Here is an 18772-nt window from a genome sequence, read left to right on the forward strand (position 1 = left end):
ATTTAGATTTTTGTCAAAAGGCTGAAAAATATTGGCTTATTTTATGTATAACACCCAACCCTTGTAAAAACAAAAGAATGACACATAAAAGACAAAAGTCCAGATTTACTAAACAGGGCAAATTAGCACGAGACCACAATCCCATAAAAGCACAGATGGGAGTGGAAAGTTCTCCAGTGAATCTACTGACAATGTGCAAAGACGCAGCAGCTCATTTCATGACCAACACAATCCATCAAGAGCAGCGCAAATCAAGCAGAGCTGATGATAATCAGGTGCAGGTAATCTGCTAACAACACAGTTGAAGCAAATTGAAAATAACATGGCTTGGCAAACAATGTGCTTGAATAAATTCCTCTGGCATTCAGAATAAATGAAGACGAGAGGAGAAAATTCCCTCCCTTCCATCACACGCTCTCTGTGGTTTCTCCTCCCGGCAGAAACCATTGCAGCATGTCAAGCACAAAATGGGTTAAGACATGCTTTTAAATAATGGTGCAAATACCAGTAAACTGAGTAGCACAAACGTTAGTAAATCATATTGCATGATTCATTTAAATACTCTCAGTCCATAATTTTGCGTCTGAAAGTGAAACTCCTACAAATGCGTATGCAATAAGGGTCCTGTCTATGCCTTTTCATCACTAGTGTCTTGACTAAATCATGACAGTAGTATATAAAATAGCTGAAATAACACAAAGACAGACTACTCCTGCTACATAAATACAATTTAAAGAATAATATTTTAAAACAATATTAAATTCAAACCATAAGATACTTTGGTGATCGCTTAGTTTTTTTCACTCATGTCCCGCTTGTAACCTCACACACACCATTACTGGTCTTCATTGGTCCAAAATGCCCTCCACATATTGATCGGCTGTGATTTTCACGTTGAAAACTTCAGTCGGTGTGGACAGTTTTAGACGACTTTCCATTGACCTTTTGGTTTTCACATCAAGCCTCTCTCTAAACCCTGCATCAGTGCTAAAAAGTTTGACCTACATCTAGTACAGCCTGTACCTCAAATCACCATCGAGGAAATTCCTTTAAAAAGGAACAGAGAAGCAAAAGGGGAAACAATATCCATTTTACAACCACCCAAATACATCCTTTACGATCAGTTGTTAACATCAACAGTGCTAGAGATGTATGTCACTGCAGTTGTCATTGTATTTGTAATAAAGCTCAACCAAACCCTCACAGAATGTGCACAATGGTTCAGGTGAATGTTTGCTATCACACAACACCGCAATCACATACTGCTCCTCAAATACTACTCATATTTACCTCTGGAGCAGATTTTCGTATACAAGTTTCTCTTCAAATCATGATCCCTGCTGTCTGTGTTCTCTCTCAAAGCTTTCTCTTTCTTCCCCGTTGCTTTCACACAGAGATATTAATCCCTCATTTGTGAGGAAAAGCCTTGTCAACCTGCTAATGAACCGTCAGTACTTATCCTTTAACGAGATTACCACACTGCCCCACATGCGTTAGAAAAGCAAAGGGAATTACCAGCAAAAAAAAAAAAAAAATCTGTTTGTTTACTTGTTCTTATGAATTACAAATATTTTACCTTCAATTAAGCAAAAAAAGTGTGCTTATTTATATTGAATGTGCACTTGTAGTGTACCTAAAATCTTAAAAGTATATTTAAAAGGTGCCATCGAACGCTTTTTTTTTTTTTTAAGATGTAATATAAGCCTAAGGTGTCCCCTGAATGTGTCTGTGAAGTTTCAGCTCAAAATACCCCATCGATTTTTTTAAATAATTTTTTTTAACTGCCTATTTTGGGGCATCATTAAATATGAGCCTTTTATGCTGTGCGGCCCCTTTAAATCTCGTGCTCTCCACCCACAGAGCTCGCGCTCGCAAAAGTTTAACTTGTTTGGTGTCTGCGATTTTTGACCAAAGTTATCTTAGTGATTAGAGACGTATTGTGTCAGACAATTTAAAGTAAACCACTGTTGACAGCGGCGCCGTGTTTTGTTCGTGCTCGTAAAAGATGCTGCTTGTAAAGAGTGTGCTCTTTCGGTGTTGCCATGTCTGCTTTTTATAAACTTAGTATTTCATTAAGACTCTTATTTATGGGCAGTCATGTTGTTTTATGCTTATTTAAAGAATTCAGTCCCGTATTAGGTCTTATTTTGGTGAGGCAAGTCGCTTGTTTTGGCCTTATTTTTCTAGGGAGATCTGGCAACACTAACAGTAATGTATGAGATCCCAGAGACCACAGGGCTGACAGACAGATTGAAATGAGTGCAGACACATTTACTACCATTCAAATGTTCTGGGTCAATGCTCTCTTTTAACACTAGAACTGCTAGGGGTCGTTGTGTACCTAAAACCGCCAATGGGTAAAATTTACCCACGCACACACCTACTGTTTTGATATGGGTAAAAAACTTATTATGCCACTGTCTTCACAAAGTAATGTCTAGAGCAGGGTGTCAAACTCATTTTGGGTTGAGGATAGGGAAAAAAAAAAAAATTTAACCATGTGCGGGCTGAATTACCTTTTTTGAAAAGCAAAAAATGCCAAAAAAGTGCTGCACGGGGTGTGAGTTCAGGCTCGGTGCTATTTGGATGCAAAGGATAACTTGTAAACTTAAGGACAATCTAAGGCACTCGAATCATGTAGAGAAACTATTTTTAAAAGCCTTTACTAAAAGCCTAAATAAAGGCTTTTAAAAATAGTTTCTCTACATGATTCGAGTGTCTTGGATCGTCCTTAAGTTTACATTTTTTGAACCTTAGTGCGCTGACAGTTACATTTAATATTAACCCAACAAACTACAAATTAATTTGCAAGAAAACTAGAAAAAGACTCTGCTCTTTGACAACGGGAACTGTTTTTACAGCGAAAAGACTTTATTTAATAAAAGTATTATTTTCATTTACTTTTATTGAATTATTTAATATGTTTTTATTAGTGATGCACCGATTTTGATTTTTCATCGCCAAGTCCAATTTTTTTTACAAGCAAATTTGCTGATTCTGTAGCATAAGCAGTTTTTTTTTTTAATTTAAATTTGATTACATAATTTCAAGATTTACAGCAAAAACAGCCTGGTCTGACTATAGTTTTGTGAAATTATGCTACATAAGACACCTGTACAAAACAAAAATTGCAGAGGGACTAAATGAAAATGCGAATTCACTCTCTGTCAGTAGGTGGCGCTTATAGAACAGCAGCGATATAGCGTCTCCTTGGTTACCGCTGTACACTAAGCAGTGCTGTGCTTGAAAACACTTTATGCGGAGATAAAGAGGAAAAGAAAATGCTTTCGAAACTTTTGTCAGTTTACTTCAGAGATACATTTACATAAACCTCAATATTTTTTATTTTTCTTCCTACACTCTAAAAAATGCTGGGTTAAAAACAACCCAAGTTGGGTTTAAAATGGACAAACCCAGCGGTTGTGTTAAATGTTTTCCCAACCTGCTGGGTAGTTTTATTTAAACCAACTATGGTTTAAAAATTGCTATATGGCTAGCTTAAAATGAACCCAAAATAGTTGGGAAATTAAAAACCTGATGCAATTAGAGGCAACAATAATAGACAAAAGGTGAATGTTTATTAATAAGCTTTAATATTTTATTAATATAAATTTAATAGTTTAATAGTTTATTAATATACATTTATTAATCAGCAATTTAATAAATGTTTATTGTTTAATAATTATTCATTGAACATTAATAAATGTTTTTTTCCAACATACTTTGGGTTAATTTTAATTAAGCAATACAGTAATTTTTAAACAATAGTTGAGTTAAATAAAACTACCCAGCAGGTTGGGCAAACACTTAACCCAACCGCTGGGTTAAAACAACCCAATTGCTGGGTTTGTCCATTTTCAACCCAACTTGGGTTGTTTTTAACCCAGCATTTTTTAGAGTGTATGTTTTGTGAACAGTGAAGGTCACTGTGCCTGGTACAGTATTTTGCTCAGCTGGAGCATCTGTGTTCTCCTCTTTGTGTCCGTATTCAGCGCTTGCCTGTTTTAACATCCTGTTTACAGACTTCGTAATATTTCCACACAAATGACTGGGAAATGATTGCAAAGCAGTTTGCTTGCAAGTCCAGAATAGAGTCCAAAATAAAAAAAACTTTGGGATTTATGGCTGGTGCCATACATCTCTCTCTTTTTTAAATTATTATTGTTCAATTCATTCCCCAGGCCGGATTGGACAACTTTGTGGGCCTGGTCTAGAGCCTTTTATATTTAATTATAATGTTTAGTCATCAACTACGTTTTTGTCCTGTTGTTTTATGTTCAAGGCTATTTTAAGCTATTTTTTATATATATATATATATATATATATATGGATGACGCATTCATAATGAGACCAATTTTTAATTTTGATTTAACTTTAATCTGTGAAAGTGTGCAAAACATTCACAGGCCATTGTAGTGTTTCATTCACACAGAAGAAACGTCGTCTTTGGTCCTGAAGGAACTTCCTTTCTGAAGCTTTTGTGAATTGTTTACGCGTATCAACTGTTTTATTAGTGAGTGATGAGATGATTTAATGTGTGAAATTTACACTGAGACAGTGTATTTCAGAGGTGAGTGTCTCTCTTTCAGTGAACAAATTAGATCCCATAGAAACACTACACTGGAAATAATTCATATGTGAGCACAGCAAAGCACTGTTATTCACTTAACGTGCAAGGACGGCATTTACGTCCTGGCCATAAAAGCACAGCAGCAAAAAAAGTTTAATTGTAAGGGTCAGAGAAATTATTATGAAAAACTAATATTAAAATACTCAGGGCAAATGGTGAGTAGCTATGCTGAGTAGAGGCTTTCAAGGTCTCGTTTGCATGCAAATACAGATTTGTTTTATGACAAATACCTTAACAGAGGATCCAGATGAGAGACTTGAGCTGGCAACTTTGAACGGTGTCGCTCTTAAACCAAGAGTCAGCTCTGAGAAAACAAGGGAAAACAGCAAAATGAGAACAAGAGAAGACAGTTACAAGATTTAGATGAGACTGAGCTTCTTAAGAATGTCTAATGACGGTGTACGATCTGAAAACATCATGCCACCCCAAGAAATATTTACACAACACTGTTTAGATGTTAAATAGAGCTTCGGTCAGAGTGGATGGAGGTTGAAGTGGAGCCTTAAGTCTGTTATGTAAGCTGCCACAATGGCACCACATAGGGCTCATAAATTAGCATGGTCACATTACTGCTAATGTAAACACTGCTCAGCACCCTCTGTGTTCTCTGGCTATGTTCGGCATGGGATGCAAGCACAGTGCTTGCCGCATTAGTGCATAACATTTTTGTTACTTGAAATAAAATTTAAACTTATTTGAGCTAGTCTTCAGCTCATTTAGTTTAACTTGATCTACTAAAACAACTAAAATGAAAACAAAAGCCAAATCAAACTAATAAATCTTTCCCTGCCATTGACGAGTTATATTGTTTTGTTTTTTTAATGAGAAAAGTTGCTCTTGTTCCCATTGACGAGATTTTCCAGCTTTCCATGTTTTCACTGTACGCTAGGGGGCGCTATGACACATCATGGCTGGGAAGGAGTTAATAAAATATATAACCATATCTCAATGGTGCTAAAAAAAAATAAAACTGGTAATGTCCAGTCATCATCTTAGGAAATGTTTGAATTTGTATCCGATTTTGTGTGATATGGTCTTGTCAGTCAGATCGAATAATTTGCTAAAAAAACAGATGTTTAAACAATTGTTTTTGATATCACATGAAACTGAGTGTCACACGTTAGTCGCATTGCATTGTGGGATCCAGTCTCATTCCGTGTGCTCTGGTTGCATACGGCACATTTTGACAAACGTAGTAGGTCATCTGGATATTTCATGCATTTTAATTCCAGAGTTCCCGGCCTTTTTGACCAATGAATTTCCATGACTTTTCAAATTGTTCATGATTACTGCCTAAGCATTTTAAAAAGGATTTCCATTTGTTAGTCTCAAACTATTTAATGGAATTAAAGACATTAAAAAATTATGCAACACTGTTGAAAAGTTTGGGGTCAGTAAGATCACAGTTTCCACCAAAATATGTTTTCAACATTGATAATAAGAAATGTTTCTTGAGCAGCAAATCAGCATATTAGAATGATTTCTGGAGGATCATGTGACACTGAAGACTGGAGTAATGATGCTGAAAATTCAGTTTTGATCAAAGAAATGCAGCCTTCGTGACAATAAGAGACCTCTTTATAAAACATTTAGTAAAAAAACGAACACAAACTTTTGAACGCTAGTGTATGTATGATACTTGAGTTTAAAAGTCTCCAAAATGCCTTGATTTGTCTTCTCTTATCTAATAAAGTAACTCTGTTGGGTTTTTTTTTTCACCAAAACTTCATGCTGTTCATTGAAACCTTTGTGTTTTATCCCAAGAGATCTGGTTTGCGTCAATAAATTCCCAATAAAAACCTCTTTGGCCAACAACCCACCACTGATGAAATCAAAGAGTGGACATTGTTCTTAAATAAAGTCTGCTCGGTTTACGGGGTCTTCCATCAGCTAACGAACGATTACACAATATGGCATGTGGTTCAGTGAGATGGTAAACACTCTTTTACTGCAGGTCTATAGCATTAAATATCCTGAGGCTTTCAAGTACATTTTCACTGCCTGTGAGACCTTTCAGAGTCAAGGATGAGCAAAGCACTTCCAAAAAAGGAAGATCTGACAGAGCTGTGGCACTATGACAAATAAGGTCTGTTGATGATACTGAGAAGAGACAGACAGAGAGAGACAGAGAGCGATATGATAAAATGAGAAGAATAGTGATTGTGTTTATGCATCAGGCAGGCGAAAGAGGGTGAACTGCAATGTGAATTATCATTATATGACAGGGGTCCTTAGGCACACGTGCCAGTAAACCAAAATATAATGGTTATTTTATATCATTGTGATGGTATATATGGCATAGCTATGGTAAATATATACACATGAAATATAGCTGGATATAACTGAAAATGGTTGAATACCCAGCATGTGTATGAAATAAGCATGTGGTAATGTCTATTATTTTTCGATAATCCAGTGAATTAAATCAAATGAAATGTACTTCATCTCTTTCCCTTTCTATTTTCATGCAAATTTGCAAAATATGAAACTAATTCCTAACAAATGAATGTTAAGTCTGGAAATGGCAAAAAAAAAAAAGAAAAAAAAAAAAAAAAAAAAAAGCTAAAAAACTCAAAATAGTAAACAAATATTGCTCACTATCAGTGCATAAAGAGATCCGCTTCAATCCATGTGAAAATAAATGTGCAATTCATGGTAAAACTTTACAATAAGGTATCATTTGTTAGCATTAGTTAACTACATTAATTAATTTGAACTAACAATAAACAACAGCGTTTATTAATCTTAGTTAATGTCAATCTCAACATTTACAAATACATTTATAAGGTCAAATGCTGTACTGTTAACATTAATGCCCTGTGAACCAACATGAATGTGAACATTATAATTAACTATGATTTGCAAAGGTTAATAAATGCTGTAAAAAATATATTGCTCAATAGCAATGTTTCGCATAAGTTGCGACTAACTTTTGTGCAAAATTGGAATATCGCATCAAACATTTGCGAATAACGCACCATTTCCATTCAATGAGTCGAAGTGAACAAAATCGTCCCTTTCTGATAAACTGGTGCCAAATATCAATAGGAAAAAAAAATTGAACTTTCTGCAGTAGGAGAAGAACTGTGGGTCTTTTTCGTATATAATAAATGACTTGCGCCTCAGAGCAAGCAGATGAAACGAAATAAACACGGTCATGTTATCTTGTTTTCGGAGACGCCTGGTGTTTTGGGAATGCAGTTGTGTAAGACAGTTCTAGAAGGTAATCACTTTGATGACAGACTTTTGTTCATTCTGAAACGCGTGAGCCAAACAACATTTCAGATGCTGTGCAACGAGAATGGTGCGCTGGTTAGTCATCCCATTGCACAAAATCACATTTTTTGATGCACATCAGGGAATTTATTCGGTAAATGCATTACCGTCATAGTTTACACCGCCTTATGAGATTAAAAAAAAAAAAACTTTTTTATGCACATTTTTAGTATTTATGCATTTTGCGTTAACATCCAATGTTTATGCAATATCCCAAAATGTGCATAAAAATAGGAGGATGGAAACAGAGATATTGTTCGTTCGTGTTAGTTAACTTTATGCATTAACTAATGTTAACAAATGACACCTTATTGTAAAGTGTTTCTCAATTCATAAATTGGGAAATGGCTGCAAAACATCCAAGTGTTTGGAAGTCAAGAGTTTCGTGCACTGCTGGTTCAACTGACAAGAAGTGGAAGTTAGAATAAACCATTGTAGGCAGAACTTAGAAAAGGTCAAATCTTAAAATTCACAGTATCACCAAGGACACTTATTAAAAAAAAAAAAAAAACCTCACGAAAATAACTGAATAAGCTACAGAGTTGAAAACAACTGGAAAATATTTTACTAGCTGTTAGTCAGCATTCACTTTCATTTAATGTAAACAAACAGCCTGGACATTTTGCGAAATGTTAGGTAGCACTTTATTTCGATGGTCCACTTTAGACATTCTACTAACTATAAGCAACTTTGCAACTACTTCTCAACTAGCTTTAGTAGACTGTCTGACTATCTGCCAACACTTTATTTTGATGCTCCCCAACAGACATTCAACTAACTATAAGGAACAAGGGTTTGATTTGAGGGTGCATACTGTATATGATGAGAGAATTTTAATTTTAGGGGAAACTATCCCTTAAAATACATTTATAAGTAGCCTAAAGTGACATCCAAGAGAAATGAGTGAAATCCACTCCCAAGAACCACAACAGTTTCCATAAAATAGATTCTTTTAAAAGTTTATATGCAAAGCCACTAAATAGGCTTACTCATACATTACTTGAATCATGGAGAAGGAATGTATCGAACTATTTCATTTTAGGGTGAAATTTCCAACATGGCTGCCAAACTGAGACTATGCACAGCTTTCACTCCAGTTCATTCCATCAGCCCACTTGCCATTCCTCATAAAAACATCTGTGAAACGCATAGTAATGTTGCTTTCCAAATAACCTGGATCGTCTTTTAGCCATTACTAGCTTTCCATTTCCCCCATTACCAGCTTTCTAGGCCAGTGATCTAACCACCCTAGGCAAAAATCCAGAATTCAGAAGCAATTCTTTTAGAATCATCATTTGAAACCAATCCTAATGAACCATAATATAAATTTCCATACAGAATTCCAACACAAAACTATATCTTTCAGAGCACATACAGTAGTTCTCAACATGATTATTATGATTATCAATAGGATTATTATGATTATCAATAGGACAAATTGTCCCATAGGAAACTAAAGATTTTTTTCATTTTCATTTTAACTCTCCATTAGCAAAATGCTATTCAACGCAACACAAGAGATTACACAATAACCAATACAGTTCAAACACACCTGTAGGAATACAGAACCTTCATTTCTTAGGACTAGGACGCTATAAAGGGATAGTTCACCCAAAAATGAAAATTCTGTCATCATAAAACAGTTGATGGGACTCCATTGACTTCCATAGTATTTTTTCCATGCTAATGGAAGTCAATGGGGCCCATTAACTTCTTAGTTTCCTATATTTTTCTAAATATCTTATTTTGTGTTCAGCAGAAGAAAGGTTGGGAAAAGAAGCCTCTTCCGCTCACCAAGGCTGCATTTATTTGATCAAAAATACAGTACAAACTGTAATATTGTGAAATACAATTTAAAATAACAGTTGTCTATTTGAATATAATTTATTCCTGTGATAAAAGCTGAATTTTCAGCATCATTACTATAGTCTTCAGTGTCACGATCCTTCAGAAATCATTCTAATATGCCGATTTGCTGCTAAAGAAAAATTTCTGATTGTCAATGTTGAAAATGTTTTAACATTGTATGTTTTTGTTATAAAATTAAGATTCCAATTATGCTTATCAATTCCTGTGTGTGTATTTTAATGTGGTTTTAAACCATTCAAACGCAAGAAGACACGAAAGAGAACTCAATTCAGTATTTGCGCATCGTTTTCTGTGCTGGGCACATCCAGCTTGCACACAGAAAGCTGCCTCTCATACGGTCCACATACTGAATAGAGTTCTCTTTCACATCTTCTTGTGCTTGAATGGACAAATACACACAAATTATGTCAAAATATCTTCATAAACACAGTCGGTGATGTCTTAAGTGAACGTAAACAGTTGAGGAAGAAAACGCATATGTAAAAAGAAAACTATGCAGTGTAATTTTAAATTTGATTTCAGGGTGCGTTCACACTTGTAGTTCGGTTTGTTTGGTCCGGATCAAAAAAACAAACAAAAAACATTTAGTCCTGGTCCGATTAGCATTCATATCGGCAATTTTATCACCGAACCAAAAGATACCGAACCTAAAGGCACAGGGATATGTTCACAACCTGATTGGTCGGATTTTATGACGTATTGCCTATGTTGAGACTGAACATCAAAAACAATGCTGTGTGCGGAGGTAAATGCGCTTTTTGTGTGCGTAGCCTGCATATGATGGTATTTTGACCAGCTGGGAACTTGTGAAGAGCTTATAAAATGTGTAAAGGAGTCAAAACAGCGGCGAGAATCCCTCCATCACGTACACAAACGATCTGCTGTGAGAAGATGGGCGTCTGATGCCTGTGATGGGCAAACTCGCGACTATGACGAGGATTCTGTCCTTTTTAGGGTCTCATCTTCCTGTTTTTGGTTCGTTTACATGTCTTTGGTCCGTGTTGCATTCATATATCATTCGAGCCGCACCACAGTATGTTTGCAAGCGGACTGAGATCTTTTCAGCGGTCTTGGTCCGCTTGTTTGGTGCACACTAGGGTTCGGATGGCAGCGTTCACACATTCAAACAAACCCTGGTGCGATTGCTCTGTTAGTGCAGTTCACTTGAACATGCACACAGTTATGAGTTTAGGGTCCAAAACAATAGTGGGTGAATTGATGGGTTTGAATAAACTACAAAAATACATACATTGATTATAATAAATGTCACTTTGGTTAAAAAAACAAAACAAAAACTGGGTAAATAGGGTTTGAAATGTAGCGATTCCGATTCTGCTATATATTCCGGTTCTTATCAATTCCCAGTTTCGATTCCAATATGGTAAAAATAAAAATGTCAAACATTTAGATATCATGTCCTTTTGCAAAACATTCTGTTGCAGCTGAATACCATGAACAAAAATCAACAGCCTAAAGAATAACTAACTTATAAAGCACAAAAAAATACAACTGAACAGTTCAGAAATTCAGGGTTTGTTCACACTTGTCATGTTTGGTTCGATTTAAGAATGGCATTTGATCAGTTGTTTAGAGAGTATCATCATTTGCTTACCTGTTCTCTTTGGAGCAGCAGATGTGATGATTCGAGGGGTCATGTTTACAGCTGTAGAGGACGATGACAATGAAGAATGTGAAGCTGGGTTTCGTCCATCCTTGATCTCAATGCTGAGGAAGGTCTTCATGTTGGACTCGGGTTCACCCCAGGTATCGTGGTTCCCTGAAGATGCTTCTCCCTCAGGAGTCTGCACTTCGTCTGAACCGCTACACGCACGCCTGACATTTTCAGTGCGACCGTGTGAGCCGCCCCCTGAGTTGTGTGATTGGTTGGAGAAAAGCTTGGGCTGGGCTAGGATGTTCTCAGTGGCATTCCTCTCTTTCTCTGGGACGGAGGCAGAGCAGGACGGGCTGTCCCGGGACCTCTCTGCAGACACTGAGTTTGTAGAATGAGAAGAATTGTTGCCGCTTCTAGGTACATTTGTAACAGGTTCGGCAAACTTGCGCATCCTGTCACGAACAGAGTTTGCACGAATGAAGGGCTCAGAGTATGAGGCTTTGTTTTTAAAATCTGGAAAGAAATGATAAACAATTACATCCCACTTTATATTAAGTGTCTTTAACAACTATGTACTAACAATTAATAATTTCATACAATGCACTTACTGTATACATACATGTTTTTACATCGTACTTTTGGATTTAAAAATTACCTGCATTTAATTAATCTCTGTTGACCGTTCCCTTACACCCTAACCAAACCTTAAAAGGGATAGTTCACCCAAAAATGAAAATTATCCCATGATTTACTCACCCTCAAGCCATCCTAGACTATCTTCTTTCAGACAAACACAATCAGAGATATATTTAAAAATATCCTGGCTCTTCCAAGCTTTATAATGGTAGTGAAGGGATTTAAAAACTTTATAAATTCAAAACTTTAAAAATTCAAATAACTAGTTTCCGGCAGACGACCGTATGCATACTGCGCAAGTCGACTTGCGCCAAATGAGTTGTTATTTTAATTTATAAAAACCAATCTCTTCACTTCAGAAGGCTTTTATTAACCCCATGGAGTCATATTGATTATTTTTTATAATGGATGGATGAATTTTTTGGGGCTTCAAAATCTGGCCCCCCCCATTCACAACCATTATAAAGCTTGGAAGAGCCAGGATATTTTTAAATCTATCTCTGATTGTGTTTGTCTGAAAGAACCTTAACCTTAGCAAAAGTGGCTCCACCCACTTTGAACGTTTTGGCGGCCCTTGGGGACCGTGGATCGAAATTTCAACTTTTTTTGATATCTATTGACAATTAGACTCCAGAGAATCTTGCTGCACTGGTTTGGTTCCAATCGGGTAAAAAAAACCTAGGACTAATTTGAAAAAGTAGCCATTTAAAAAAATCCGAAATACCCGAAAATTTCGACGAGCTAATCAGAGGCATATAAGACACTTGAGTCTACACCTAACGGTTTAACAGTTATGAGCCATTTTGTACTTTTGACCGCTGTAGCCTATACCTTAACCGTATCCTTCCTCAATAGCAGCACAAGTGGTCACAATTTAGTTTAGGGTCCAATTTGACTATTAACTAACAATTAACTATGAATTGTGCTTCAATAAACTCCTAATTACTGCTTATTAATAGTTAATAGTTAGTAAGGTAGTTGTTAAGTTTAGGTATTGGGTAGGATTAAGGGATGTAGAATATGGTCATGCAGAATCACATTTCTAAATTAAAGATTTTTAATGTTTTTAAAATCTGAAAAGAATACATTAAAAAAGTATAAAATAATAAGGCTGAAAGAAGTTTTGACACCAAAAGCTACAAATTTGATAACAGATTTCAGATCATTTTGATCTTGGAAGAATTTGATGAGAAATGTTAATTAATTAAAGTTAATTAAATAAGTTAATTAAATCTCTGACATTTGATTGTAGACTTTGGTATATTGGCAAATCCGATCAGAGACCTCCTTGAGATCTCTTCTGAAACTCTAGAAGAGTCACATGTGACAATACTGCTTTTTTCCTGGTTGAAGCAAGGAAGTAAGATCATTAAAGGACTAGTTCAACCAAAAATGAAAATTCTGTCATCAATTACTCACCTTCCGACATTCCAAACCATAAGACTTTCGTTATTCTTAGAGCATAAAAAAAAAAAAAGATTTATGCATATTGAGCAGTTTAATTCAAGTCTTCAGAAAAGACATGATCCCTTAATATGACAAATTCAGGATTTTAGTCATATGAACATTGATCAGCGCACTCAAATATGCTTAACTGCACTTGACAGAATTTTCATTTTAGGTTTCATCAACTATCCCTTTAATCAAAAGTCTTCAAGTGTCATCCATTTAATTTCATTGTGCCAAGAATAAACAATTGTAATTCTAAGGATATTAATTCCATCTCATTTGGGATTTTTCATCCCTACGGGTCATTGCAGGATGTTTTAGTTTCTTCAGAAGGGGGAGGAGACAGGAAAGACTGATTAAAGCATTACACCGGACTGGGCCCGTAAGCCTGTGAATGTGGTAATGGCCCTATTAGGTCATAAAGAAGAGTAAAGATCTTGGGACACGGCCCGCTGACTGAGAGAGGGTGACATCTCGAAACTTTAAACAAAAGCAGAAGGACATCATCTTGCTGCTGGGCAACTATACTGCCAGGTATGCAATATATGCAAGTTAGATTTGAATGGAGAAAGTCTGATTATAAATAATAAAGCAATTATTAACTAATTTTAGGACACAGGTTTAATCTATTATTAGAGAAGCTTCTGCTGTGGTGTATTTTTGTGTGGGCATGCAGAACTGCTCACCTGTATCCTTGCCGTTAGGAAGAGAAGTCAAGAGAGCGTCTCTACCTGATGTAACCTGAGGAAAATTAATTCAAATTCAACCTCTCAGAGCATGACATGAAACATGGGATAAAATATTTCTGAAAAAATTTGAAGTGGCAAAAACTGTTTTCAACATTGATAAATTATCAGAAATGTTTCTTGAGCAGCAAATCATCATATTAGAATGATTTCAGAAGAATCATGTGACTGAAGACTGGAGTAATGATGCTGAAAATTCAGCTTTGATCACAGGAATAAATAAATATATTCAAATAGAAAATTATTTAAAATTGTAATAACTGGACAGAGGTGGTCCTAGAGGCAGTTGCTCAGAATGAGGAGTTCTACAATGTGGTACAAATGTCGTGGGCGTGTGTGAAAAATTGCATGATACATGATCCTTTACGCATGTGAAAAACGCGAAGGCGCCCTCCTTGATTTCTTTAGAAATTCTCTCAGGCCTCTAGGGTTGTGAGTCAAACAGGCTCAGCGAGTTTCGTTCTGATCGGCCTCCGTTAACCTTGTCTGATAGCTGCTCAAAATTCAGTGGCCGATGGCAGACATGTTTTTTAAGATGCGTCAATGCCCTCATAGACAATCATGGCACCTCGGACGAAGACAATGCATGCCAATTTTCAAGTCGATTGGCCTAACGGTGAAGTAGTTATAGCCATGCTTTTAAAAGTTTTTTTCCCTGTTATAGCACAACCAAGTGGCCAGTCGCCACTTCCTTTTTCATGCGACGACATAATGAGCTCTTACATAGGTGTGCTGAGTTTGGTGAAAATATCTCATTCCACTCATGAGTTATAGCCATTTTAGCAAAAGTGGCTCCACCCACTTTGAACGTTTTGGCGGCCCTTGGGGACCGTGGATCGAAATTTCAACTTTTTTTGATATCTATTGACAATTAGACTCCAGAGAATCTTTTTTCAAATAGCGCCCCCATCAGGCCGATCGGGGCGAGCCTTGGTGACCTGGTGAGTACTACCAGCCCTCAAAGTTTCAAGTCTCTATGACTTACGGTTTGGACTGTGCGATCACTTTTAAGGGAGAACGCTGATCCTTGGAAACTTCAACAATTACAATAGGGTTTCAGTGCTATGTGCTTGCCTTGAACCCCTAAAAACTGTGCCTAACACAAACCTTTGAAGAGTAGTGTATTTTATTTACACTATATTATAAGGTTTGTAACAGTATGTTGTAGCACATTGCTACAGTATGTGGCTTCTAAAGTGTTCGGTGTGGTTTTAGGCATATTACTCCGTAGAATCTATTTTCTGGTCACTAGATATGGCTGATATCAATGGAAGTATATGAGAGGTTTTTTGCTTGTTTTATTATCAGCAAGGCCAGAAATGACCCTTCACAAAGACCCGGCCCCCTTAGTTACTGTTGTTTTATCCGACAAGCCGTGGCGCAGTGAAAAATACATCGCAGAGCAAAGAGGATATGGACAACACATCGACAGACAAGACAAAGCAGGTAACTTATGATATTAAACAAAGTCTCAGTTTTCAAACTGTGTAGTTTTTTAAGAAATTAAAACAATAAAAAACATTTTGTGGCTCTTTAATGTGTTGTGACAAATTGCTGTAACGCCTCAGCTCAAGAGGCTCATAAAACGATCATCTCTTCCTACTAGTCCATTTATAGCATCAAATAAACATGAATGAACATGAGAAGGAATATTGTTTCAAACGTGGAAAGAAGTCAATATACACAATTTTTCAAGTTTAAGTCCACCGAGGTTAATCTTCTAACTCCTGACTGCTTTGTTGGACAAAATGGCGGATTTGGCGTTCTGATTGGTTAGATCGCTTGTCAATCAAACTCCCGGCGAAGGGTCAACTGTAATAGCACACTCTTCAAAAAGCAACAGAATTTGAGGTATCATGTCCAATGCACATGAAAGCTAAAAATCCATTAACCCTACATATGAGCAATAGTAACAGTTATACTTGTTTCTACACAAATTTTGGGTTACACTTTATTCTAAGGTGTCCGTGTTGCAGCGTAATTATACATTTAAGTACTGAGTAATAATAATTTACTACAGGTAATTACGATAGGGTCATTCCGTGTCAAATCAAACAAATCTCGGAAACTAATCCGGCTCAAATTTTTGATTGTTAATATTTTTTCTGTAAAAAAACAAACATAAATAGTGATGAAAGCTGAAATATGTCTTAGATGTATATTTACAGACTAAACCACTATTTTGTAGAAAGGGGACAAAATGGGTGTTTTTACCTGATATTTGGAGCCAATTTACAGTGGTGTAAAAGGTACAATTTACCAATTTATCATGGAGCCGCATTAAGATCTCCATATATCTATGATATTAAGATACACAGGCATGCAAACTTGAGGCAAAAAACACAAGAAGTGCTTTTTGCCATTTTTTTAACAATCATTGTTGCCATATAATGAAACAAAGATTGCTAAAGTCAACAGATTTTACTAATAGACCGACCAATCTCTGTGTAAAAATAAAATAATGATTTCTCCATCTTTCTAAAGTCATTTTTACACCACCCTAATTTGGCTCCAGATCTCAGGTGAATATTCTTATTTTGACGCCCCTCTACAAAACAGTGGATTACTCAGTAAATATACATCTGTGAAATTTAATATTTTAGCTTTCATCACTATTTATGTTTGTCTTTCTACCGAAAAAAATATTAATAAAATTAAAAATTTGAGCCGGGGACTTCTGGTTGAGTTGACACGGAATGACCCTATAGGATTAGGGTTTGGTTGAGAGTTAGTTGAATGTAATTATGCATCATTTATAGTTATATCTATAGTAACTACTGTATATGTAACAAGGACAATGAAGTGTTTTTCAATGTACAGGAGGACAGAAGGTAAAACAAGACAATCTCAAACAGACAAATAGTACCTCCTGGTGGAACTAACAGAGCAAGCCATCAGACACCTTTCACTTCTACCCACCTTCTGTCCGGAGCTGTCTTCAGGCCTTTTACTGCTCATATTCAGTGTGAATTCTTGTGAACTTGTTGTGCTCCTTAAGTGAGTCGTCTCCACGCCATTGTCAAGTTTCTTCAGCTCTTGATCCATCTGCGGAGCCTCTGAATTCACACCAGACAGAGATGCGCCCGCTCTCACTTCCTCCCCAGCTGGTCCTGACAGCGATCTTTGGTCCGTCAGATGATCTTCAGCAGTAGACAGGGATTCATGACTGCGGTCCGAAGCGCTGGAGTTCAGCCTCGTTCTCTGATGAGAGCTGTGGCTGTCACTCGACCCTCCGGAGTCCGAACGCTCCCGGTATGATGGAATGACTTCTGAGGAGGGCGAGCCATGATCACATTGAATCCGCTGGGTCAGAGGGCAAGAGACTTTCTCTCTGACCAAAGGATCTAGTACTAAAACCATGTCAGGGTTCGAGCCTAGAGCAGAAGAGACAGATGCATAGCTGTAAGTACACTATAATAGCTTAGAATAAGTGTGTTTTCACAATTGAGTCTTCTTTAAAATACTGACCTAAGTGCAGTTTAAGTGGACTAAAAAGAGAAAAAGTCATGGTTCCACATAATAATGAAGCAGCACAACTGTTTTCAACATTAATAATACTCAGAAATGTTTCTTGAGCATCAAATCATCATATTAGAATGATTTCAGAAGGATCATGTGACACTGAAGACTGGAGTAATGATGCTGAAAATTCAGCTTTGATCACAGAAATAAATTACATTTTACAATATATTCACTTAGAAAAAAATTGCCATAATATTTCACAATATTACAGTTTTATTGTGTTTTTGATCACATAAATGCAGCCTGAGCAGAAGAACACCATAAAAATAAAAATCATACCGACTCCCAACATCTGAACGGTAGAGTATGTAAACAGAGATTGCATGTTCAGTAGAATAACTAATGGAATATTGTTAAATTCTCTACTAATCAGGTGACCAGATCGCGATTTGCAAAACAGAATGCATAGCTTAAAATGTATGGACTCACGCTCCTCTCTCATTCGGCATGAACCTAAATGTTGCTGCGATGCAATTTCAAATTTAATTGCTAACCTGTTATTTCTTTTGTAATCAAAGCTTTGGCATTTACGTGAACATGACACGAGTGAAGCACACAGTCCTATCAGTGGGTACCGAATATATCCGGATTCTCGGTACTACAGAAATGCGGGTATCGTCACATTTTACCGCAGTTCCAGTACTTTTGACAACACTATGAAGTTAAAATATCTAGCTTCCGCTAAACCGCCTTCTGTATTCAACTTACGAAAAAAAAAAAAAAAAAACCGGAACTGGCATCACGTCAGTTAAGCTTTTTCCATAAGTTAAATACAGAAGGTGGTCTGGCAGAAGCTAGATATTTTACTTCATAACTAGTTAAATATGGATTTTTTTTTTTAACACAAACGTATCGCTTCGCTTCAGAAGGCCTTTATTTACCCTCCGGAGCCGTGTGGAGTACGTTTATGATGGATAAAGCCATTATAAAGCTTGGATGAGTCAGGATATTTATTAACATATCTCAGATTGTGTTCATCAGAAAGAAGAAAGTCATATACATCTAGGTTGTCTTGAGGGCGAGTAAAGCCTG

The 18772-nt window shown here is 36.5% G+C and overlaps 1 protein-coding gene across 1 annotated transcript in view; it reads right to left on the minus strand.

Moving 5' to 3' along the window:
• Window positions 1-18772, minus strand: part of smtnb (smoothelin b) — an 81514-nt gene that overhangs the window by 26805 nt on the left and 35937 nt on the right. The window contains 4 exon segments of the mRNA XM_067406060.1: window positions 4861-4934; window positions 11388-11900; window positions 14159-14213; window positions 17138-17592. Of these exon segments, the coding sequence (XP_067262161.1) occupies window positions 4861-4934; window positions 11388-11900; window positions 14159-14213; window positions 17138-17592 (1097 nt within the window).

Source organism: Chanodichthys erythropterus, chromosome 13 (genome assembly GCF_024489055.1).
Source record: "Chanodichthys erythropterus isolate Z2021 chromosome 13, ASM2448905v1, whole genome shotgun sequence".
NCBI classification, from domain to species: domain Eukaryota; kingdom Metazoa; phylum Chordata; class Actinopteri; order Cypriniformes; family Xenocyprididae; genus Chanodichthys; species Chanodichthys erythropterus.